Source organism: Equus caballus, chromosome 6 (genome assembly GCF_041296265.1).
Source record: "Equus caballus isolate H_3958 breed thoroughbred chromosome 6, TB-T2T, whole genome shotgun sequence".
Lineage (NCBI taxonomy): Eukaryota > Metazoa > Chordata > Mammalia > Perissodactyla > Equidae > Equus > Equus caballus.
The window spans coordinates 81,340,740-81,365,568 of record NC_091689.1 but is presented as its reverse complement, the minus strand read 5'-3'; the positions used below and the strand labels follow the sequence as shown (position 1 = coordinate 81,365,568).

The 24,829-nt window shown below is 44.2% G+C and overlaps 2 protein-coding genes and 1 long non-coding RNA gene across 34 annotated transcripts in view; 1 reads left to right on the top strand and 2 right to left on the bottom strand.

Annotated features, from left to right (window-relative positions):
• ATF1 (activating transcription factor 1) overlaps window positions 1-3,709 on the bottom strand; it is a 47,170-nt gene extending 43,461 nt beyond the window's left edge. For 3 of the 21 annotated variants that reach the window (XR_011440085.1, XM_070271422.1, XM_023643558.2), the window contains exon 1: window positions 2,174-2,572. Coding sequence is in view for 4 of the 21 variants with exons in the window: in XM_070271421.1 (XP_070127522.1) it covers window positions 1,549-1,635 (87 nt within the window). In the remaining 17 variants the exon portion in view is untranslated. The other 18 variants (XR_011440086.1, XM_023643555.2, XM_070271412.1 and 15 more) reach the window with 17 other exon arrangements.
• LOC138924812 (uncharacterized) lies at window positions 1,461-24,829 on the top strand. Of its 4 annotated transcripts, none has more exons than XR_011440092.1 (6): window positions 1,461-1,639; window positions 13,471-13,686; window positions 16,428-17,286; window positions 22,013-22,150; window positions 22,236-22,493; window positions 22,830-24,829. It is a non-coding gene; the product is annotated as an uncharacterized lncRNA (long non-coding RNA). The 4 variants fall into 4 exon arrangements; XR_011440089.1 differs by having other exon boundaries at window positions 16,428-20,874; XR_011440090.1 differs by having other exon boundaries at window positions 16,428-20,874; window positions 21,524-22,150.
• Window positions 12,486-24,829, bottom strand: part of DIP2B (disco interacting protein 2 homolog B) — a 208,110-nt gene continuing 195,766 nt past the window's right edge. For all 9 annotated transcript variants that reach the window (XM_023643546.2, XM_023643545.2, XM_023643547.2 and 6 more), the window contains 5 exons: window positions 24,092-24,149; window positions 22,168-22,242; window positions 20,528-20,705; window positions 18,409-18,532; window positions 12,486-16,594 (listed from right to left, as the gene is read on the bottom strand). In XM_023643546.2, the coding sequence (XP_023499314.1) occupies window positions 16,342-16,594; window positions 18,409-18,532; window positions 20,528-20,705; window positions 22,168-22,242; window positions 24,092-24,149 (688 nt within the window). In that variant the 3' untranslated portion in view covers window positions 12,486-16,341. The remainder of the gene's footprint in view (window positions 16,595-18,408; window positions 18,533-20,527; window positions 20,706-22,167; window positions 22,243-24,091; window positions 24,150-24,829) is intronic.

The following is a 24,829-nucleotide window of genomic DNA, read 5'->3' as shown; positions in this document are numbered from 1 at the left end:
GTTTTAACCCAAAGTCCATGTTCTTTTATTCCACACTGCCCCTCTTCCAGGAACACCCTCACATTTCCACATTTTCCACCTCATTAACTCCTACATTCAAGTTTCATCCCAAACTATGTCCCCACTGCTCCAGGTCCTTCCTTCCTTCATGCTTCCACTGTGCCTTGCAGAGATTTCTAACCAGGTTACTTAACACTCTGAACTGTGTTTACTGGCATGTCTGCTTCCCCGAGTCTTAAGGAGCCTAAGGGCAGGGCCTGTATCATGTGAATGCACGCTCTGTGCCCAGCAGAGACCCTCACACACACGGTAAATAGCCAAAATTCAATAAAGACTGTATAGTATTGTCATCTGATGAATGAAAAGGGTCTTAGTTTCCTCGTAGAGGATGTGGAACTATGATAAGATTGAGGGCAAGGAGTCTCTTGTTCAACATTTCCACAAGTGAACTCAGATCTCCCCTCAAAACAGCTCCGATTAGTCATACCGAATTTCTTTCAAATCTTCAAATGTGCTTGCCTTGCTTTCTCTCACCTGCAGGCTTTCACGGAATACACTATTCCGTCTGCCAGAAACACTACTCCTTCTCTTCATGTGGCCTATTCCTACAAGTTATTCTTCCAGGCAGACTGTCACGTCTCCCCTTGACAGGTCTAGGAGCCCAGGCTGTATCCCCCCAGCACGCTACCCTCTTCTCATGGCACTTAGCACAGATTGCAAGGGCTTGTTTTCTGTCTCCCCCACCAGAATGCAAGCTCTAGGGAGTCCAAGACCACATCCTGTTCCCAATACAGCACTAAGACCTTGCACATTTATTATTGCGGGATAAATCAATGTATTTATTGGGTTTACCTACTTAAAACTGATAGAAATAAAGGTTAAAGAAATATCTTTAGAGAATTACTTCAACCCAGTTTTAGAAACAGGGCAATTCAAGCACAAGAAAACACCCTACTTTAGAGCTGGAAATTCATTACAAATACACGGGATGACCTGTGGAAAAAAAAGCATTTTTAGAAGGGGCTGCCATCTACTGGTGATGCAGCAGACCTATCACAGACCAAACAGAACCTCAAACAGCTCCCAGGAACAGAGCTAACACATTCAGCTTCAGGACAACAGTCTAACGGCACATTCTAAAGTCTATAGGAAACACAGCATTTTAGTAAAACTGCTTATTTCTGTTGGTAACAAAATTCTCAAAATGCATTTTGCAAACATAAACAAACATAGTGTACAAACTCTTATCACAAACAAGGCCAGTCGACAAAGATGCTTGCCAGATCTATGCTGAAAAAGCCTCAGAAGCGTAAACGCTCTCAACGACTACCCTTAGCCCATTGCTCCTCAAAAGTTCACCAACGACCAGCCACCATTTGGCATCTACAATAATTTTAAGTTGATTGAGCCGCGAGCTTCACGGCCTAGCTGCCGCTGTGAAACGCCATGCTTAGTTTTACGACACGGGAGAAAAGCAAAGGGAAAGTGTCCTCGGTTGGACCGTGTGTCCAGAGACAGACAGACGGGCTGCGGCCATTCCCCACTCGCCTTCCTCGCTCCTCGGCTGCACCTCCCCACAACCGCTTCGTGTGTCTGTGCGACTCGTTTGCCGTCTGTCTCGACTGTAAGCGCCATGGGGGTAAGGGCCGTTCCGCCCTCCCCGGCGAGGCGGCCCGGGCCTGGCACCCCAGGACGCCCGGTGCGCTCGGTGGGCTCCCTGGGGAGAGAGCTGGTCTCGGGCCCCGCTCGGCGGACTAGGCGCGGAGGCCAAGGCCACGCCGCCCTCCCCGCGGCTTCCCGCCCCAACCCCGAGACCTTCGACGGAGGGCGCTCGCCTTGGGCCGCGGAGGGGCGGCTTCAGAGGCGAAAACCAGCCCGCGGCCGGAGGGCTCCGGTTTTAATCTGATTGCGGGGCGGGAGGGGGGAGGAGACGACGACTGAAGGGACACCGCGGGGCCGCGGCGCGAGAACCGGAAGCGCGCGCAGCCGGGGCAGCGGGCAGCCCCTCCCCCTCCCCCCGCGCGCCCGCCGCGCCCCTCCCCCCCGCCGCCGCCCGCGCGCGACCCCCACCCGGCGCGCGACCCGGCTCGGCGTCCCCGCCGGCGGCGCGCCCCCGCGCCCGCCCCCTGTCAGGGGATACGGGGGCACGTCCCCACCCCCGCCTCCCGCTTACCTGTGGCTGCCGCCTAGCCGCTGTCCGGGGCGGGAACCTCCACTCCCCCCTCCCAGGTGGATCCGAATTCACTATCCACTTCCCCACCCCCACACGCGGCGGGGGACGTGCCTCTTTCTCAGGGGTCAGGCGGGGCGGGGAGAATCTGTGTCACTCAACAGCCAACTGTCCTAGGCTGCCGTTTCCTCGGCAGTCAGGGCCGCCACTAGCGGCATGATCTACACCAGGCCGGGGGCGGGGGAGGGAAGGGGGGCAAAACTGAGTCAGTGAGCGTGGGGGCTGAGGTGGAGGCGGTCCCTCCGTGCGGGCCGCCGTCCGACGTCACCGCGTTGCGCACGTGACGCGCCGCCATCTTGCGCCGGCTTCTTCGGAACGGAGGGCTGTCTGCTGAAGGTGTTGCTGTGGCGAGAGTTGGAGGTGAAAGTGGCCTGCGGTTCCTTTTCTTTTCGGGAGCTCTGCCCCGGCGCCTCCCACACGTCTTCGGAGGCCGTCACCAGCTCGGGGGGTCGCGAGGCCGCTCGAATTGGGGCCGTTTCCCTCCGTTAGTGACGCCTCTCCTCTCAGCTCCCACGCGCTCTGGGTGGTCAGGCCCAGCGCTGTCGTCCCTGGCCTTGACCCCCGTCTCACCTGTCCGCTGCGTGTTAAAGGAGTGACTTGAAGGACGGAGGCTTGTCCTCAGCTTCTCTTGGTTCACCCAGACTCTTTCTAATCCCGTGCAGTTGCGTTAAGAGTTGTATCCCTTATCCCATGGGAAAGGATTTTCTACAAAGACTTATTCAGGAAAACACAAGGTGCCGGTCCGGTGTTTTGAGCTCCACTCCGTGTGTCACGCCGAATACAGATTTACCCCAACTGTTAAACGATTTAGAAAAAGCTACAGACAATGGAGTGTCGTAAAGTAAAATGTTACTCTGTCATTTTAGTACATTGCCGAAACTCACAAATATTTTTCAATGTGTGCCTGCCTTTCTGGAGAAGGGATTATGCATTAGTACGAATTTTCTCATTAGGATGAAATTTTCCATTTCCTTGCAAAATGTTGTCTTATGGCTTTATAGTGATAATAAACAGATGATAAATGATAAACCTGTTAGTATGCTCTTGACAAAATAAAAAGTTCCCGGAATTTTTCTGATATTTCACCAGTTTGAGATCTCCAATGTAGGAAACTGGTTTAGTGGATAGAGCCCTTCCTGAAAGTTTTCACCTTTAGGGCCAGATAATGTGATTTAAAGCTCAAGAGTTAACTCTGAGTTACTCTTAAGAGCTCACTAAGGTTTAGCCATTGTCATTTATTCAGCAAACATTGTAGACTCAAGTTAAAACAAGTGACTGCCCCTGTTTTAGATTTTTCATCAGGCAAATTACCCCAACCTCTCTAAGCTTGTCTTCTCATTATCAAAATCTGGGAAAGGATAATACTCAGCCCGTGTCCCAGCATTATTTAAAGAATCAAACTGGTAAATATCATAGGAAAGCAAAGTGCCCTATAAAGCTAAGGAGTGGAGAAGAGGTTCTTGGATATCAGCTTTTCTTGATTAACAAGTTCCAGCGTCAGTCATTCTAGAATTTAGAATGTTAATGGCTGGAAGCAGGTTGTAAATTTATTGTTCTTTTGCATTTGGTTGTTTCTTCAGTAAAAGAAGGATTGGGGGGACTGAAAAGTGTTACCTTCAAAAGAAACAATTTTACTGAAAGTTTCAAAATGTGAATGGGCTGCTCCCTGTTAAGTTCCTCAAACACCTGTAAAGCATTTTAAGTCTAAGTCAAATATTATGCTGTGCTACACTGCCAGTCACAATATTTCCACCATCCTTGTTTGTTTCTCATGGAGGTGTCACGAGCTGTACTTACCACTGTTCTGAACCTGAGGGATAACTGTAGGTAAAGAAGAAAACATCTTGGTTATGATGTACACAGTTCTATCTAAATAGTAAGAGCCCTATAAACCAAATGGATGGGTCTTGACTTTAGAAGTGAGGGAATAAAGTGAAACAAACCTATCTTTCAACAGCCAAATGTAATTGTTTTAAAACAAACTGGTCAAGCCAGGGATGGCACCTCTTTGGCTCTTCTGGTGCACCATTTTCTCGCTATGTGAGAGAGACGTTATAATGAAATGTGCTTAATGATACTACCTATCCCATAGAGTTTTGTAGATTGAATGAGTTTAATACGGGTAAAGTTAGAGCCATGCCTGGCAGAGTAAGCGCTAAGTAAATGTTGGATATTAATTTGGAAGATACTGTAATGTAACTACTGGAATTTGCGCTAAAAACCATTAAATGGCCACATTTCCTGAGAAGCCTCCTGGGTTAACAGAAGGACTGAGCTGGAGTGAAGGACTTGAGAGCCGTGAAACAGGGTCTGGACCAGCCCATTTCTCGAAAGGCAGAAATTATTTAAAGCTAATAGATGTAGGTTTTGTGGTCTAAAACGTAGGCTTGTTTTTGTTTCTTTTTGTTTGTTTTGTCCTTTTTTAATACTCAAGTCTAAACACACAGGAAAACTTAACCAGGGATAGGTCCTAAATGCCTGCAGGGGTTGTGTGAACTGCAACCCAACAGTTTCAGCTAACACTCCTGAAACAGAGTTCTCCCAAATAACTTAGCTCTGAAATTGTTTGTTGCCTCATGTTAGCTATGCCAGAGATGAATGCATAGAACTAGTCTGTGAGGCCCTTGGAGTAGTGGACAACTGCAGGGCTGTCCATCCACCTCTCCTTTTTATGGGAACTTCTCACAGTCATCCATATCTTAGCAACAATGGGCACTTGATCCACGCTGGGCCATCAGAGTCTCCCCTGTGGAGATTTGTCTTTGGACAAAAATTAGTCTTTCTCTAGGTAAATGGACCTAAAGCTTAGGAGCTTTGTAATGAGTCTCTTCCATCTGCAGATAATGCACATGAGTTGAGAGAGCAACCCAGGGGCTTTCTAGGCCCGGGTTCCCAAAGCTGCCTGAGACACAGCTGCCTGCCACAGCCCTTAGGTCCCATGAATCACCCTGTGTCCTCGTAATGAATAGCACTTTTCCATTTAAACTAGCACATTTTGATTGCTGTCATTTCTAGAAGCCTAAGTAATACACCAGCATACAGGAGAAATAATTTCCTTGTGACCTCTTCCCCTTCTCTGTACCCCACCACTACCATCTTAGGTCTAAGCTATCATTTTCTGCCTTGTATGTTATAGTGGCCTCTAGCTGGTTCCACTAGTAAAACTATAATGGACAAGTCCTGGTTATTGTGTTCGTTGGATTGTATAAGCAAAAAAATTATTTACCTTCAAGATTGTGATTACAGAGTTGTGGCAAGACAGCTTGGAATTGAAATCCACTTTACTGGAGGAACCTGCCTGGTCAGAGCAGCCTGCAAGTATCACGCACCTTTGTAAGTCCCGAGGGAGTGAGGCGGAGTGAGGCTGAGTGAGGCTTTGAGGGCAGGAGAGTCAAATCCTTACCCAGAGGAGGTAAGTCTGTTCACATGACAACAAATCACTGGCCCTTCCAGGAGGAAGAACCCCAATGTTGTCAACTTACTATCAAGTGGCCAGTTAGTCTCCTGGAGAAATAATGCCACATTGGGAGCTCAGTGTTGGTCTCTGCCAATGTTTAGTTGAAGATTCAGAGATAGCAGTAGCTACATCAGCCTTGGTAGGTGGGAGTCCATGCTATTGGGCCCTTGCTTAGCCTCCATCTCTGCCACTCTGGCTACTCTATTCATGTGCTCATTGTGTCAGTTTTGAGCTGGTCAGTAGCTGGCTGACATCAACCAGCCAAGTCATTTTGTCTATTTGGATGTTCAGTGTCTCTCCCATCATGGATGCTTTTTAGTGGGCATTGACACGTGAAGCAAAGATCTTCATACTTTGTCCTCCTTCCCCTATATCCATCCATATACCTCTACTCCAGACATTGTTGTATCCAATCTTCCAGTCTTTTTCCCTTCAAGACACTGACCAACTGGCCAAGCCATTTGCCACTGCCCATGAGTGCATATTCGCACTTTGAGCCACTTCTTCCACACAAAATGGGCGATCACTTTAATATCTGCCCATTGGGAAGATTTCCCTTGCAACTCCCTTTCAAAGTCACCTCTGAGAATAGCCATACCCACCCATAAACCACCCATAAATGAAACTTGGGCTTTTTCCACCTGCCTCAGCAGGACCCTCCGACACCTCGCCCTATGTTCCACTGTGGCCATAGGTATGAGCTAAGTGAAGAATGCTGGTGCAGCTGTACTGGGTACCATGGGGTTCTTGGTCGCCTGCTCATGCAGATTGCGTGTGTCCTCTGATCCCACTTATGCTTGATCCCAGATGTAACATTTCCATCTTATGATGGATTGGTGCTGGGCTCATCTGACTTTATGACTTGATGTGTCTGGCAGAATCCAGCCAATGATGGACAGTTCCAAATGCATAGTCACTTGGTGTCCCCTGGTCAAGTTTTCCATCTTCACCATGGCCCAGTAGCACACTAGCAGCTGTTTTTCATAAGGCGTACAATTCTCTGCTACAGCTGGTATGTTCTTACTCCAGAATTTCAATAGCTTGCATTGTGATTCTCCCACTGGGTCTTGCTATAAACTTCACACTGCTACTTTTCTGTAATATATTGGATATGCCAGATCATATGCCTCCAAACCTTACTCAAAACTGTACCTGGTATATCATCCACAGTAGCATTACTAGGCATGTAATGCATTATCTCCAGAACTTGAAGAAGCCTACCAAGGATTGTGCTGCTTTCTTTGAGAATGGGAATGCAAGATACAGTAATTTGCTTTTTCTGTCTTAGGGGACATGTCAGCATGCCCCTGATCGCTAGACTTCTGAATCTTCACAGAGTTTATTTCCCATCCCCTGGATTATGTGTGGCTTACCAAGACCTTCAGTGTACTAACCACTTCTTGTTCCGTCTGTCTGATCAGAGTGATGTCATGTAACATAACTCTGGGGCAAAACTATAAACGTATATTCTTGTCCCTTCTGTGTGAATGTGAACTACTTCTGATTTTCTTTTTTTTTAAACTTTAAAAAAAATTGAGATATAATTGACGTATAACATGATATTAGTTTCTGATGTACAACATAATGATTCGGTATATGTATATATTGCAAAATGATCACCACAGTAAGCCTAGTTAACATCCATCACTATACGTAGTTACAATTTTCTTCTTGTGATTTTTTTTCTTGATTGGAATGGAAAAGGACACATTTGTCAAATCAATGCCTACATACCATGTACCTGAGACCATGTTAATCTGATGTAGCAAAGATATCAGATCCAGTACAATAGTTACAATTGGGGTTATTATTTGGTAGAGCTTGCAATAGTGTACTGCCATCCTCCAGGGTCCATGAGTTTCTGCAGCAACCAGACTGGTGAATTAAACACAGCTTAAACAAGGACCGCCATCTCTGAATCCTGACACCCTTATGGATGGCACTAATCTCCACCATTCTCCACTGAGATGCAATATTAATATTGTTATTGATTTATCTTGGCTGGGTTAGCCGCAGTTTGAGAGGCTTCCCCTATTTCCGGACTCTCAATTCTATTCCATTGATTGATAGGCCTATCCTTATGCCAGTACCACAGTGTCCTTATTATAGCTTTCTAGTAGGTTTTGAAATACTGGAAGTGTGAGTACTCCAACTTTGTTCTTCATTTTCAATATTGTTTCGACTATTCTCAGTCCCCTGCAATTCCATATGAATTTTAGGATCAGCCTATCTATTTCTGCAAAATAAGTGGCTGGGATTTTGATAGAAATGGCACTGAATCTGTAGATCAATTTGGGAGTATTGCCATCCTAACAATATTCAATCTTACAATCCATGAACATGAGGATAACTCCATTTATTTAGGTCTTTAGTTTCTTTCAATGATTTTGTAGTTTTCACTGTACAAGTTTGCACTTTGGTTAAATTTATTAAGTGTTTTATTCATTTTGATGCTATTTTAAATAACATTTGTTTTTAAATTTCATTTTTGGAATGTTCATTGCTAGTAAATAGAAGTAAAATAGATTTTTTATATTGATCTTGTATTCTGCAGCCTTGCTAAACTCATTTAATAGTTTGTGTGTGTGTATTCCTTAGGATTTTGTATATACAAGTCATTTAATCTGTGACTGCATGCCTTTTGTTTCTTTTTCTTGCATAATTGCCCTTGATAGAATGTCTAGTTCAATGTTGAATACAAGCGATGAGAACAGACTTTCTCCCCTTGTTCCCAATGTTAGGGGGAAAGCATTCAGTTTTTCACAAGTGTGGTGTAAGCAGTGAGTTTTTCATAGATGGTCTTTATCAGATTGAGGATTCACCTGCATTTTCGTAGCATAGTTTCACTGGATATAGAATTCTGAGTTGACAGTTTTCTTCTTCTTGCACATTATATCATTCTTTGTTCTTCTGGCTTCCATTATTTCTAAGGAGAAGTTGGCTATCATTTGTATCATTGTTCTCCTATATGTAATGTGTCACTTTTCCCTGACTTCTTTGAAGACTTTTGCTTTATTGGAGTTTAGCAGTTTGCCCATGATTATCCCTAATGGTGGTTTTCTTTATATTTATACTCCTTGGAGTTTCTTGAGCTTCTTCAGTCTGTAAATTTATGTCTTTCCAAATTTGGGAGCTTTTGCCATTATTTCTTCTTCAAGTATCTTTTATATCTCATTCTCTCTCTCTTCCATCTGGAATTCCAATTGCTAATATCTTAGACCACTTGATATTTTCCCACAGGACTCTCAGGCTTTTTTTTTTTTTTTTTTTTTTAGGAAGCCTGGCCCTGAGCTAACATCTGTACCAATCTTCCTCTACTTTGTATATGGGATGCCGCCACAGCATGGCTTGATGATTGGTACATAGGTCTGCACCTGGGATCCGAACCTGTGAACCCTGGGCCACCAGAGTGGAGTGTGTGAACTTAACTACCACACCACTGGGCTGGCCCCTCAGGCTTTATTATTTTTTTCTTCATTCTTTTTTCTGTCTGTTCTTCAGATTAGGTAATCTATTGATTTATCTTCAAGTTCACGTATTCTTTACTATGCCATCTTCAATCTGCTATTAAGCTCATTAAGTCCATGAATTTTTCATTTCAATTATTGTACTTTTCAGCTCTGAAATTTCTATTTGATTCTTTTTTATAGTTTGTTTCTCTGCCATGTTCCCCATCTGTTTATCTATTGTGTGTTTATTTCCCTTTAAATCCCAGTAGATATATAGCTCTTGACTGCTAATGACAACATCTGAGTGGAGTGATCTTGTGGCTGGTATCTATTGACTGATTTTCTTTTGCCTTGAATATGAGTCATATTTTTCTGTTTCTTCACATTTCTAGTAGTTTTATCATTGGACTGGATTATATTGTTTTACAGAGTGATTTTTTACTAACTTTGTAAGATGAGTGGTGACACTTTCTTTTCTATATGAAAAGGGGATTATCTGTTCCTGTGTGTTTGGTAAAATTCAGGTTTTCTATTTCTTGAGTGAATTTTCAAATTACATAGTTTGTAGAAAATTATCCATTTCATTTAAAATTCAAATTTACTGTAAAATTATAATAATCCCTTAAGATTAAAAAAATACTGTTGTGTTACCTACTGGTGTGTGTGTGTGAGGAAGATTCGCCCTGAGCTAACATCCATTGCCAATCCTCTTTTTTTCCTTGAGGAAGGTTAGGCCTGAGCTAATATCTGTGCCAGTCTTCCTCTACTTTGTATGTAGGATGCCTCCATATCATGGCTGCCGAGTGGAGTAGGTCCATACCTGGGATCCAAACCCATGAACTGGGGCCATCAAAGTGGAGTGCACATAACTTTAACCACTTGGCCTCGGGGCTGGCCTCCTATTAGGTTATTTTTTTTTCTGATTTTGTTGAGCCTTTTCTATTTCCTTTATTGTCTATTTATTAATTTGTTTTTCCTTTCATTATTTCCTTCTACTTTCTTAGAGGGGGGTCCTTTTTTTCTTTTTTTAGTGGACAACAAATTTTAGTCTTTTTTAATAAATACATTTAATGTAAATTTCCCTCTTATATCTGCTTCTTAGGAGTTCCCATTATTTGCAGATTTCGTGTTATATGTTGTCAGCTCTGTCATATTTATTTATAGAAATTATCTCAGAAATGAGTGTTCATCTTTGTAGACTGAGAATGGAGGTTCAGAGAAGTGAATGAGATCATCAGGCCTCTAGCAACTTGCTACTATCAGGATCTTGCCTCTACCCAGTTTCATTTGAAAAAATGTGCTTCCCTCTCTCAAAGGCTAATCCTCTCACCTGTTCTCTGGATCCTGCCCCTCCTGCTTCCTCAGTGACCTTACTTTGTCAATTATCACTCATTGCTGTATTTGGAAACTTTCTCTCTCCACTGGCTCTTTCCCCTGACAGAGTTATATTTTTCTTTCACCTTTAAAAGTCTCCCTTGATTCTCTGTCCCTCTTTCAACTACCCTCCCATCTCTGTCCTTCCTATGCAGATAGGGCTTCTGGAGAGTATCCTCTGTTCAGTCACACTTCCCATCACTCCTCTCCTGAGCCAGTTTTCTGGCTTCTGCCTCCTCAGCTGCAAGTGAAACCACTCTGACCAAGGTCACCAGTGTCTACCTAGTTGCCAGACACAGCAGATGCTTGCCAGTCCCTGTTTTACTAAGCTTCATCGTAGCCTTTGGCATTGTTGATCACTTCCTCCTCTTTAAAACTCTTCCTGCAATTTCTATGCGCATGCTCTTTCTTGGCTTTGCCCTTTTCTCTCCAGTTATTCCCTCTCTTTTGTGGACTATTCTTCCTCCCCAAGCCTTTAAATGCTGCTGTTGCCCATGGCTTCATTATTGGTCCTTTTCTTACTCTAAACGATCTTCCTTGGCAATAGCATCCACTTCACGGCTTCAACTACCACTTTTAAAAGGATGCCTCCAAAATATCTAGCTCTTGGCCAGAGCTCTCCTGAGGCAGAGACCTAAATATTCAGCTGCCCATTGGACCTCTTCACTTATGGGTTCCACAGGACCTTAAAGAGCATGACCAAAATGGAGCACAGCATCTTCTTCCTCGAGTCTATTCCTCCTCCTTTGTTCCCTATCTTGGTAAATGGCCCCACATCTACCTAACTCCCCAAGTCAGAAACCTAGGAGTTATTCTGGATTCCTTCTTCCTTACCCTGAATATTCAGCGGTTGAAATCTTACCATTTCCCAGGTTTGCACACACTGCCCTCCGTCTCCATCCTGTCACTGCCTTATTTGCAGGGCTCTTGCTCTGTCACTGCAGTCCCAACTGGTCTCCCCACCTTGGGTTTTACCTCCCTACCCACACCAATCCATTTTCTATATGATTACCAGAATAATCCTCTCTGTTGCAAATCTGAGCATGTTATTCCCTTGCAATACATCCCTCGTTGGCTCCCTTTGGCCTTCTGGATAAAAGTCCAAAATTCTTAGCATGATACACAAGGCCCTTACTGATCTGTCCTTCACTCAAACCTCCATAACTATCTTTGACTTTTCTCCCTTCAAACTCTACAGCCTAATAACAAATTGCAGTTCCCAGAATGTGCAACTCTGCCTTCCCGTGTAGTCTTTATCTAGCTGTTTCATCCTTCAACACTCAGTTCAGATGTTACCTTCTCCAGCACATATTACTCACTATTCTCCCTCATCATTGGATTGGGGGCCTATCCTACCTGCTCCCATAGTCCACCTCTACTGTAACCCTTACTGTATTGGTTTTCCTGTATCTCCTTAAGGGCAGTGACTTGATATTTTTCACTCTCTAGCTTCAGTTCTTATCACAGTGCCTGGTGCCTGTGGGTAGACGCTTGATAAATGTGTGTCAAATGAGAAAATGTTCTCAGCTGCCTAAAAAGCTTGGACCATAATTTAAGGACCAGTTTCAGTGTCTGAGAACATGCACAATTTGATGAACTCCCATCAAACTTCTTGAAACCAGGAAATGGAAAAGCAAATGATCACTTTAAGAAAAGCGGAAATCCAACCCAATGACAGATTAGAAAAAAATTAAAATTTACAATCAATAGTTTAAAACTACCAAATGCCACATAGGTAGGACGAATACTAAGCTATAATTTTTCCTGACAGAAGGCTTCTTAGTTTTCAAAATGACTCTCTACTGTTCCTTGATCTTGCCTCCTTTTATAGCACTGATGGCTATAACTTTGGATCTCTGTGTTCATTTTCCTTAGACCACTCGAGCTACCTTTGGGTCTTATCATCTGAAGTTAAATTTAAAATCTATCAATTCCAATTTGTCAATTTTCCCATTGTGTGAAGCATTAAACACAATCAGGCATCAATATTTATTAACACAAGACAAAGGAAACACATTCAATGAGTTAATAGAACACTGTCCAGCCAGATGTTAAATTTAAAAATGTATATCTAGTCTAATTTCAAATAAATAAAAAAAAACCTTTATACATAATTACACAGTACTATCGTTTGAATTTGACACTGGTAAATATCTTGACAGAAAGTAAACAAACAGCATTTAAAACTAAAAAATTAATCTTATATCTTTACACTCTCTTCCTCTGGACAAATAACATGGCCCATCTACATATACCTAAACCAGAAATGTTGTATGAATGAGAAAGAAAGGCCTGTTGTGTATTTGGAGTACTGCAGCTTCTGGCTCCAAACACGCTTGCTTTTACATCAAAGCAGACAACAAAAACAACACTAAGGCATAGATCATGTTGGAGTTTGAGGGTGAGGTGATAACTCCTCATTGCTTTAGTCTAAAAGATTCCTGGAAATTCAAGGAAAGTAATTCATTTGGCCAAGAATATTGAGCACCATGCTTGGGGCAGAGACCTTAACAAAAAACCTAAGGCCTCAGGCCCTTTGTTGATTCAACAGAAGCAATAAGCAAGCATTGCCCAAGGACTAAAGTTAAGGAGACACACTCACGACCAATAGACAGGCAATGGTCCCTAAACAGCCGGAGGCAGCACAACTTCAGGAGGAAAGGACTTGGTACTCATGGGACCAGGGCCCTTTGAGGCAGGAAGTAAATAAAGACTGCGGATTCACTGATGCCCATTAGCATGCTGGTCACTGCCTGGGTCTCACTGATGCAGGAGATGGCATTTGTGCAGCTCTAAGAATAGAATCCCTAGGGCCTAGGAATTTTCCTGAGGCAGCCCCTTCCTGATCTACTTCAGTTACTTCTGCTGAGAGGCAGAAAGAGGTTCAAAGACTTTCAGATGAATAGATTTCTCTTAACTCAAATGGAGGCTTGCTGTTAATTTCGTTTTCTCTTTCACAGGCATAAAAACCCAAACAGAATGTGTTCCAGAGGATTGGCAAGGCTGATTTTATCAATAATGGCCTTCTGTGACTGCCTTAAGAGTCAGTTCTACCACAAAGGTTCTACCTAACATGGAAAGAGCAAGAGAGTTGTGTCATCAAGAGAAAGTTTTCTTATCCAAGTCTGCAACAGATGAGGTGTTAAATCTGCAGATGACCCGCAAACACCTCTAAGGTAATGACTGGACTCTCTTCCTCTTCCAGGGGGTACTTTACCAGTGTTACTGATGAAGTTCCCCAAAGGTGCATCTCAGCTTTCTTTCCTCCACTAGCATATTCTGGTTTTGGGGGATATGCAAAAGATCAATAAACAGCCACAAGGCAGAAAGCAAAAACTAAAGATAAATCAGAAGCCTGAGGAACTAGGAAGCTAGGTGATCAGCCCCTAAGTAACTGGCAGCTGCCGCGCTCTGAGATTAACGGAGCATCTTATCTGAAGGAATGAGCATAGATCGGCACTGTCCAATATTGTAGCCAGTAGCCACATGTGGCTACTGAAAACCCGAAACATGGGTAGTCTGAATTGAGATGTGCTTAATACACACTGGATTTCAAAGACTTAATAGGAAAAAAACAAGTGAAATATCTCATTAATAGTTTCTTATATTAATTCCATATCAAAATGATAGTATTTTTGATATATTGGGTTAAATATATTAAAGTCAATTTCACCTGTTTCTTTTTACTTTTTAAAATGTGGTTACTAGAAATTTAAAATGACAGATGTGGCTCACATTCTATTTCTAGCAGACATTCTAACTTGGGCAGTAAGAATTATCAAAGCAACTCATAGGACAAACTGCCTATATATTTTTTTTAGAACTTGTGGATTATGGAGATAGAACTATTTAATCCTCAGGATCCCTTGCTTTGTTGAGTGAATCATTAACAAGTGTTTTAAGAAAATTACTTTTCAAATAAGCAGGCTGTTTTCTCTACAAACCAAACCGGTGCTAGTCACTGGGATTTCTTGCCCCCCGGCAGTGTGCTTTTTCTGCACTTCCTAGAACCTCTCCCATCACGTGTAAATTAATTTCATCCAAAATGTTGAAAAGAGATCTGGAACTGGAAAATGTCTTGAGGTCCGCCCTTTGCGGAGAATGAGTTGGGGGGAAAAGAGGATTATGTAAAAGGGATAAAGTGGCTTTGGGTCACAGACAGTGTAAGGGCAGCCCCCGAGAGGGCTGCCATGGCAAAGGGTCTGGTCTTTGCATTATAAACCTTATTTTCAGGGTAATTACAAGTCTTAGAAATTGTTTAAAAACATATTTTAGTTTACATGATGTTACAGTGGGGTAAATAATATGTATTATTAAAATAGCCTAAATAAATATTTACACAATAGACCAGAGTGGGTCAAAGAGAACCATTCTGATTTAACAAGTTAACTCTGTTCACTTTGAGTTTTTTTTAATTTTTAAAAATATTTCTGTAAGAAAAAAATAATAAAATTCAACTATATTCAAATACATGAAGTATCAGACCAAAGAAAGGAAACCAAGCCGGAGGCCAAACTCAGTCCCAGGCTCAGTCCACTTGGCCTGGGCACCACAGTTATTTCAAAAGAGTTTCTTGCATACATCATACTTCCCCTATTTCAGCATAAGCGTGGCTATTTTGGCAACCCAATCTGGTCAGTTTTGAGATGTGTAGTTATGTGGCCTTATGCTTTCATGTGACTGTTGATCCCACTGCCTTCCCAGCCTGTCATTCTTTTTCTTAAAATCCCTGCCCTCATCTATTGGAAGAACAGAGGACACTCTTCAGTTTTCAGAAAAGAGAAGCTTATATGTATAAACTGTAGACAGAGTTTACAGTGGGCCTGGAAAAAGAGGAAATTCTAAATTCTTACGTAGTCACTCTAAATTTGAAAGACAGTTTCAACACTGGGGGCCAGAGTGAGTTATTGTGGTTCTTTAGAATAGGGTGGGATCTAATGAATCTTAGCTTTTTCATAACACTTTGATTTTTAAACTGAGATTTTCCAGCTTGTAGAAACACGCTGAATTCTTAAAAGCTTAAGCTGATTCCGGGAATGCAAGCTTTAAAAACAAACATAGGCAGCTTTAGTTTATAAAATACACCAGCCAACAGAGACAGAAAACGTGCAGCGAAACCTGCAAACAATTTGCACTTTTTAGTTACCTATTCAGTTATACTGCATTAAGAGAATACTGAAATTCTCTCAAAGTAAAACTGTTTCTACTTTGGTGGTTATAACTATACAAGCCAATTCAAATTTTTAGCTGAATTATGTGTATTCTTATTTACATGTTTAAAACACTGGTCAAAATGTTTTACAGTCAAGAATTATATATATAAAGTAATTTTCATATTCAGTGGGTTATCTGACTTGCTTATGGGTCGACTGAAAGTAAGCTGAGTAGTTCCATGTTAACAAAACCCGCAGAATGTCTAGCTGTGGTAAAATGGCAAAATACAGTACAGAGCGGGGAACTGTGTAACTCAGACCACCCCCTTTATGTGAATTCATTAAACTCCCTTACAAAATTCTAAAACAGCATTAGATAAAAATACAAGTATATACAACAGATGAAAAAAATGTAACATGCATGTAATTGCTTTAGTAACGTGCTGCTCACGCTATGTCAAAGCTCATGACTAACAGACTGTTAACATTTTTTTCATTTGCCACCACAGAATTCCCCTTTCCTGTGTGTCGTGTGATTGTAGAATCCCACAGGATGAGATGAAATATATAATGTAGCCATCTCAGCTTATTTCCCATCATTTGAAAGCTTGCTCCTCGTCACGGGTCTTTGGTCCTTGCGGTTTCTCAGGGTGGCCCCTGTGATCCCCACAAGGCTGGTTACATGTTATAAGCCACGTAGATGGGGTCTAACTGGTCAGCTAGGAAGCTGTCACGGAGGTGCATCCTCTGCTTCTCTCCTCTAGAGTTGATGGGGATGACGCCCGGGTCCACCACAACTACGACGCCAACAATGAGGTAATGCTCTTCCAGGACCACATTTGTGACTAAAGGAACCAGATCGAGGGCTTCCTGTTCAGAGCCACACAGCTCCACAACCACCACAAGCAAGTTGGTCCACGTGAACACGGCACTGAAATTTCAAAGACATTCAGTTACATGTCATTACATTTACCAGTCATCTTTTACAGTGTCTGCCCAAGACTGAACCCCAATTCCCTGAGAACTGCCTTCTTTGCTGGATTCAACCAGAAGGCTAGCAGTCACATCTGTGACATAGAACCATTCCTCTCTGATTACAGCTGAACCAGCCAAAATCTCTTGAGAATTTGGAAGTGATTGAAAGTTATTAGCTGCTCACTTGAACTGAGGACGTGTGGACTTGAAAAGTTCTGGGCTAGCCAGGTGTCCAGGGAAGCACAAAGAATGGCTCTTCAGGGAGGAGAGAAAAGATGAAGTGGATGCCCACGTGGCTCTAGAGAGTGAGACGATAGTGGTTCCTGATGGCCTTGTTTTTACTTTTTTTTTTTTGGTGAGGAAGATTGGCCCTGAGCTAACATCTGTTGCCAATCTTCTTCTTTTCGCTTGAGGAAGACTGTCAGTGAGCTAACATCTGTGACAATTTTCCTCTATTTTTTCTATGTAGGACACTGCCACAGCGTGGCTTGATGAGTGGTGTGTAGGTCTACACCCCAGATCCAAACCTGCAGACCCCAGGCTGCCGAAGTGGAGTGCACAAACTTAACCACTAGGCCACTGAGCTGGCTCCTCTACCTTTCTTGAGATCCACAGTTAGATACTTTTAGGAACTTCTGTGATAACCAGGTATTCTTTCCATTAACTCTTTTTTACTTTTTGTTGAAGAGAGTTGCTGTTCTTTGCAACATAAGAGCTTTGACTAAGATAATATTCTTACACCCATCAGGAAGGGAGTTGGCCTGGCCTCATTTGAGCTTAGTGCCCCACACAAGTGTCTCTGCTGTTGTGCCATACAAGTGCCACAAGGTACAAAGTGAGTGCTGGGTTAGAAGGTATGACCTGATATGCAGTGTTAAACTGCTTTAACAAACAGAGTCCGATCATTAAAGAAAAATGTACACAATATTTGGTTGCATCACCAGTCGAATGTCTGAAATTAGAGGGTAGCCATGGCATTCTGCATTATTCTCATACCCCTGGGCGGTGTTCAGGTCTGAGGAGAGACTCTGACCAAAGCAAGAACATTTTTAGACAAAGCAGCATCTGGAAAACATGAGCAACCATTAAGAGAACTGTGGCTGTTTAGCATGAGGAAGGACACACTGACTTAAATATGTAGGAAAGAAACTGGATGGATTCTGCATTGTCAAGAATCCAGAAGGAAAGCCAACAGGAAAAACAGAGTTTTAATTTTAAGGAATTTTAAGTTAATGTGAGGTTGGATGATCCTTTGTCAGGGATAAGGTAAGGGGAATTCCCGCACTGAGAGGGAAATCGGATGAGATGATAATGATCCTTTTCATCTGCTTACCATCTAACAGTTGACAAGCACATTGTCATTTGATCCTCCCAATAATCAGGAAGTGGCAGAGGAAGCATTTTACAGATGAGGGAAGCGGCCAACGTAGGCCTGTAAGCTGGGTGTTCTGACTTAAAGTCATGGTTCTTTCCACCACATGAAACCGACTTCTAGATACAGGTGATCAGTACTTCCCTTCCAAGGGTGAGAGTCTATCACTAGTGAGGACTCAGCTCCACAGTGGTTCCTTGGCACCGGTCTCAGTGTCTCCACGGCTCGTCTGCCACAGCAGACGGCACACGAAGCAAGAATGAGTTCGTTTACTTTCTTACTCCCCTTGGCATTCTCTGTGTGTAGGAGGTACTTGGTACCGACGGCTGACTACTTGGATCAGTTTTAACTGACACTACAGCTGAGGTGGGAAGCATGTTCCGTGAGGGGGCACTTACCATTCAGCTATGCTCCTGTGGATCCGAGACACTGAGGTCTCGATATCGATCGGGTGGTATCGCAGTCCTCTCAGTTCCAGCGTTTCATCCAGGGCTCCCACCACATACAACGCATCGTGACGCTCTGACAGAAGGGAAGAGAGAAAGCTGGTTCCTCAGATACACTGAGTGCAGTACAGTGGTGGCTGAGAGCCCAGGGTTCAGGCTGCCTGCCTCGTCGCCTGGCTTCACCACTCACCAGCTCTGTAACCGGGCAAACCACTTAAGTTTCTGAGTCCTGCTTCCAGGATAATAACAAATGGCTGCTGTGAGGATTGAATGAGATAACCCACATAAGGGAGTTAATGTGATGCCTGGTACACTGTAGATGCTAAAACATTAGCTATTATTATTATTACTGTTCTGTGCCAGGAATTGTGCCAAGTGCTAGGAGACAAAGATGACAAAGCATGATTCCTGCTCTGAAGATACTTACTGTCTAGTGGGGGGAACACACACACAAACAGGCGTTCCGTCCTAACTCAGTGAGCCCGGTGATGGGGGTGCACAAGGTGTGAGGAGAGTGGAGGACACCCCCAGCTCAGCTCCGAGTTCAGGGAGGGCTCCTGGGAAAGCTGAAGCCAGGCTGAGTGTTTAAGGATAAACAGGAATTAGCCAGATGAAGGCTGGGGGAGGGGAGGGCAGGGAGGATTTGAGACGGAGAAGAAATGAACATGTGTCACTGTTTCTAGACATCTTCAAGGGATCCAGATACAAGGAGTAGGATTATAGAATATGGGGAGATGAGTCCTGGTTATTCACAGGCTTGTAATCCGGCTAGGACACAGCAGAAATTTCGTTCTTTTTTTGGAAAGATTTTATGCACACACTGTATATACAAGGCGACATGGTTTATGTCTATATAGATACTGCATTATGAAGAACAGAGATGATTTTGCTAGATCTACTGAATGCACTGTTTTCAGGAAAAGGTAAATTTCCGAAAAATTTAGCAAAATAAAGTGGTAGAAGCTGTGGGAGAGAGAAGGATGAGGAGGTCCAGCAGAGTCCCATCATACAAGAAGAGTTCATAAAGATTGTAATAACAAAATGACAAGAGAAACACAGTAGTTAACAATGAGTGAGTGCTTTCTATGGGCCAGGCACTATTCCAGGCACCTAAATGCATCATGTCATTTCATCTCACATTGTTGCCACGAGGCAGGAAACATCATCACTCCCATTTTCCAGGTAGAAAACTGAGAGGTTCAGTGATTGCTCAAGGTCACACAGCAATTGGCAGAGGTAAGCTTCAAAACCAGGACACCTGGTGAGGGATGCCTCCTCCTTCTCCAGTATGTTATCCTGCCTCCCCATGAAATCTGGAGAAACTATGGATGCTGGATGGTGCGGAACAGATGCAAGGAGCTAAGGAGAAATGACCTGGCCCCATTCACGCCGTTAAAGTCCAGTGAGTTATTCGTAGCCATTCTTCAAGTGCATGATACAGTTAGTGTTGGGTATTTTTAAATGGCTATTCAGGCCATCAAGAGGAAGGGTTGAAAGCGGATAGGAGTGAAGCCATGACAGTCAAATAGACAGAGGATGACCAGAGCCTTGCCAAGAAGCAGTCTCGATCCGACATGAGACACCGAAAGGACGGAGCGCTTCAGCCAGACTGCTCCTCTGTACTGACTCCCCCCTCAGGGATTCGGGCTGTTCCTCCTGCTCCCAGAATGGTGCACAGGGAGGAAAGGAGCCAAAGGATGAAACAGCAGTCACAGGAGCTTGTCCAGGGGCTGGCATCAGCCCCACCGGGGCTGAGGGTCTGTGTTCTGCCAGGGGCATTGACTCATCATCAGGCCATCTCCATGACTGCCCGGCCAGCTAACCCACAGCTCAGGGATGCTGACGTGGTGCCCTGGGTGCTTACTTCCTAGGTTCTCTTCCTGGGGCAAAATCTTACTCTGGATGAATATAAATTCACGTCTGGGTTCAAGAGTCGTCCAAGGGAATAATTAAATACACACACTCCACAACCCAAGGGCAGGCTGAGCAAGGCCAGAGAGCCCTACTGGGTGAAACGCAAAGTGGGACGCGCCTGCCCCACCGAAGGGGGAAGAGCTGGTGGGGAAAATACCTCCAGTGGCTGCTGTGAGCTCAGTCCGGCGGACGAAACCAAGGTATCCTGTCCGAGCCCAGAGCGTCTGAGCAGCATCCCCAAAGCTGAGGCGAGTGTTGAAATGATCAGCTTGAAGAGTCTCACTATCGTAGATGGTGTAATAGCCACTGGCCGTATGGGGACTGTTCACCCAAATCTACAAGAAAAGGGCAGTGGCCACATTTTACCAGGAACATACGACTGTATCAATTCAATTCTCTTGGGACTGATTATTATGGTTTTTGAATCTCATTTTTATATTAACACAACTGAACAGTAAAGGCAGCTGACATTTATCAAGTGTTTACTGTCTGCTGAACAGTGAGGTAAGTACTTTATATACCTAATCTCCATCAATCCTGACATATATGACATGACAATATAGTTTGTACTATTGTTATTCCCTTTTTATAGATGAAAAACAAGGAGTTGGGGCCGGCCCAGTGGCATAGTGGTTCAGTTCAGGCACTCTGCTTCAGCAGCCCAGGCTTCGTGGGTTTGGATCCCTGGAGCAGACCTACACACCACTCATCAAGCCATGCCATGGCAGCATCCCACATAGGAAATAGAGGAAGACTGGCACAGATGTGAGCTCAGAGACAATCTTCCTCAAGCAAAAAGAGGAAGACTGGCAACAGACGTTAGCTCAGGGCCAGACTTCCTCACCAAAAAAACAAAAAACAAAAAACACCAAGGAGTTAAGTAGCTCACCTAAGATACAGAAACTAGGAGATTCATACCCAAGCCTGTGTGGATGCAGAGGCCATGCTCCTAGCCACCACGCCACATGGCCTCCCTGGCTCATTTCTCAGCCTCTTTCCGAGTTCCACAAATGCATCAGGGGGTTACTTCTGTGCTTCTGAAACTAAGGTATAAAGCCCCCAGGAAAACACTACAGGGTATTTGAAACAATGGTAATCATACTAGTGTTTATTGAGATCGCATATGACAGGCACTGTTCTATGTACATTACAGATACAGGTACCAATACCGTCAACTGTCATACAGTTCTACTGGGAGGGCGAGGTAGCTGCAATTATTATTATGGATGAGGAAACCGAGGCCCGGAGAGGTTAAGTAACTTGCCCAATATCGAGAAGCTGGTACCCAGCAGAGCCCAGATCAGCTGGCCCCTGCACCTACAACACGCCTCCCCACAAGCTACAGGATGAAACATCAGTGTCTCTTAAAGATCTGGGGGAAGAAAAGCTAAGTCTCTCAAAATATATTTATACTAATACAAAAATGGATACATTTTGGAATAGAATATAAAATTTGCATGAATTTAAAAACTCTTTGATTTGTGGCTCTTTCAGTGCCAGCCCTCAACAGGCGCAACAGGTGGGACTGGCCCTTGTTCCTTTCCAGCTCAGGGAGCGTCAGTGGGCCATCGGACTAGTTCTAGTTTGGATGCCTAAATCGCCTCGTGAGCCTGGTCTCATCTGCCCCTTCTGCCCATTTCAGTCTCGAGCCTTACGGAGACAGACTAAAACTCTTTTGGAGGATGAAAATTCACCATGAGGGAAGAGCCAAAGCCACGGTTTCACTGACATCGTGAGTGTGAGCCCCACAGTCTTCCACTGCTGACTCTTCAGAGCAAAGGTGAAAACGGTACCTACCTCTCCAAGGTGAGAGTCTCCCACGGGTCCTTTGGTCTCGGGATTAACAATAACCACTTTCACTCCAGGCAGGATCTAAGAATCAAAGGGAAAGCACAAAGACTGGGTTCAATGAATCTAACGACCTCTAGGAAATGCACTGACCTGTTCCCCCTCCCCCGTGAGGTGGGCGAGTGCACGCAGGGCAGGAGCTAAGGAGTGGCACCCTCTGGACGGTCCTCAGTGGAGACCAGAAGTCTAAGATTCATCCTCAAAAATACACCAGGGAACCAACCAGGCTAGCACCTCCTCAAAGGGATGAGAAAGTGCAGACCAGAACCATGACGGTAAGAACCTGTAGAAGAACTTAACCACGTAACGGCCTTTCTGCATGATCTGTCTTGCTCACTGCAGTGACGACAGTAAAGCCGCTTAAGGCAGAACGGGCAGCAGGGAGGGATGGCCTGAGACCTGGCTCCAGTCTAGGGCCAGTGCAGGAGTGAGAGGGGCTCGAAGAGTAAGAGGACGGAGGCAGCTCTCAGGAGAACGGAAGGCCATCACAGGCCTGCGAGCTCCCTCAAGAGGGCAAAGCAAGAAACAGGTGCTGGCTGAGAAAATGGCTCAGGGTCTCTGGTTACCTGTATTCTGTCCCTTAAACCTCCCATTTTATCTTGGGTTTCTAGAGCATGCAGTTACTTGAGAAGCCTCACAATGATTACCTGGGCTCATGCATATGAAACCTGAACGAAGGAAGAGAAAAGACCCTTCCCACTGTCTGGGCCACGCACTGCAGCAAACCTCCCGAGGGGCCCAGCCGCTAGCTGAGGCAGATAAGCTCCGACAAGATGATAAGAAGATCAACTGAATTCCACTTCGAAGAGTGAAACTGGAGTTAGCTCCCCAGGGGGCTGATCTGCTACTGGCCATGTTAGGCAGGATCCCTCCTGTCCTTCCCAGTTTTCTCCTGTGCTTTTCAGAATGACTGGAAGGGATGCTGAGGCATCATCATCATCTCTTCAAAACGATGAGAACCTTGATAGCTTAGCTGACGTTCTATCACCCTTAGTAAATTGTTCAAAACTGCTACAGACTGAACGTTGTGTCCCCCCCAAATTCAGTTGTTGAAACCTAATCCCCAGTGTGACACTATTAGGAGGTGAGGCCTTTGGAAGGTGGCTAGGTGATGAGGGCGGAGCCTCATGAATGGGGTTAATGCCCTCATGAAAGAGGCCCGGAGATTTTCCTTGCCCTTCGGCCATGACAGGACACAGCGATAAGCCATCTGTGAACCAGAAATCCCTCACCAGAATCTCCTGGCACCTTGATCTGGGACTTCCCAGCCTCCAGAACTGTGAGAGATGTTTCTGTTGTTTATAAGCACCCAGCCTACAGTATTCTGTTACAGGGCCTGAACGGACTAAGACAATAACTAACTCTCTCCTTCAACACTTTCAAGCCTCATCCTAATCTAAGAAATCTTATCCCCATAGACAATTACTCTCGAGTATCCTACTCTCTTCCGCATTTTCTGTTTCAGCTTTAAATACGTGTATGTCTTCCCTGATCTTAAACCACATCCCCCTGACACCCTATTTTTCTCCTTGTATCATTTATACAGATAGAATTGGCTCTTTTTAAGTGTCGTTCATCTCTCCCCCTTGAATATAACAAACGTTGAATTTGCTGCTTTGTCAAATAAGACTAACACATCAGCTGGATTTTTTAAAAAATTTCTGGAAATTAAGAAAGTTCAAATCTAGTATTCTTCTTGTCTATGTACCTATATGAATTTGAAAATACTGGCTAAGTTGAAACTGTTGAATTATCTCCAGATTTCAATTAAGTCTTGCCCTGGGTGCTAATACATTATATTGCTTCAGTTTTCTTTAAAATGAACCGCTTCTCCCCAAAGACCACCTTCCCAATGGTTAACAGAACAAATTACCTTTCCAGACTCTGAGAGGAGCAAACTCTGGGGGGCACCCCGTTCCACCAGTCGAACCCTGCAGGAGAACAATATTTACTATACAGAAGCCTTTTAAAAACTATTGCACCATGTCTGCCACAGCTACGCACTGCCTTCCCAGGACCTCTGATTTGTCCCTCCTCCTCACGCTACAGCGGAGATTCTCAAACTCGGCATTACTGACATTTTGGGTCAGATAATGTTTTGTTATAATTTTTTGTGAGGGGCTGTCCTGTGCCTTGTAGGACGTTTAGCAACATCCCAGGCCTGTACCCACTAGATGTCAGTAGCAATCCCCTTGTGGTGACAACCAAAAATCTCTCTAGACTTGTCAGATGTCCTCTGGAGGGCAAAATCCCCCCAGGCTGAGAAGCCTTGCACTGGAGATGCTCTACTTGCGCGGGCGGGGCCAGCCCTGGGGCACAGCAGCAACACAGCCCAAGGCAGTGGGACCAGGAAGAGGTCCTGGAGCCCTCGGGCCAGGTGTTCACCTTGGAAGCTGAGGAGGAGGAAGGCTGTTCTCCTGGGGTTCAGACAAAGCGCCGTTTCGGAAACCCTCCGCAGCCTCATTTATCTTGTCTGTCCCAGCTTTTATTTTTAAACTCCCACAGGAAAGAGTCTATCCATTTTAGTTTAATTTATATCAAATGTCACAAAGTACCTTTACACAGGCAGGAACTAAGTATTACATTTTAATATTAAAGAACAGTGCAGCAA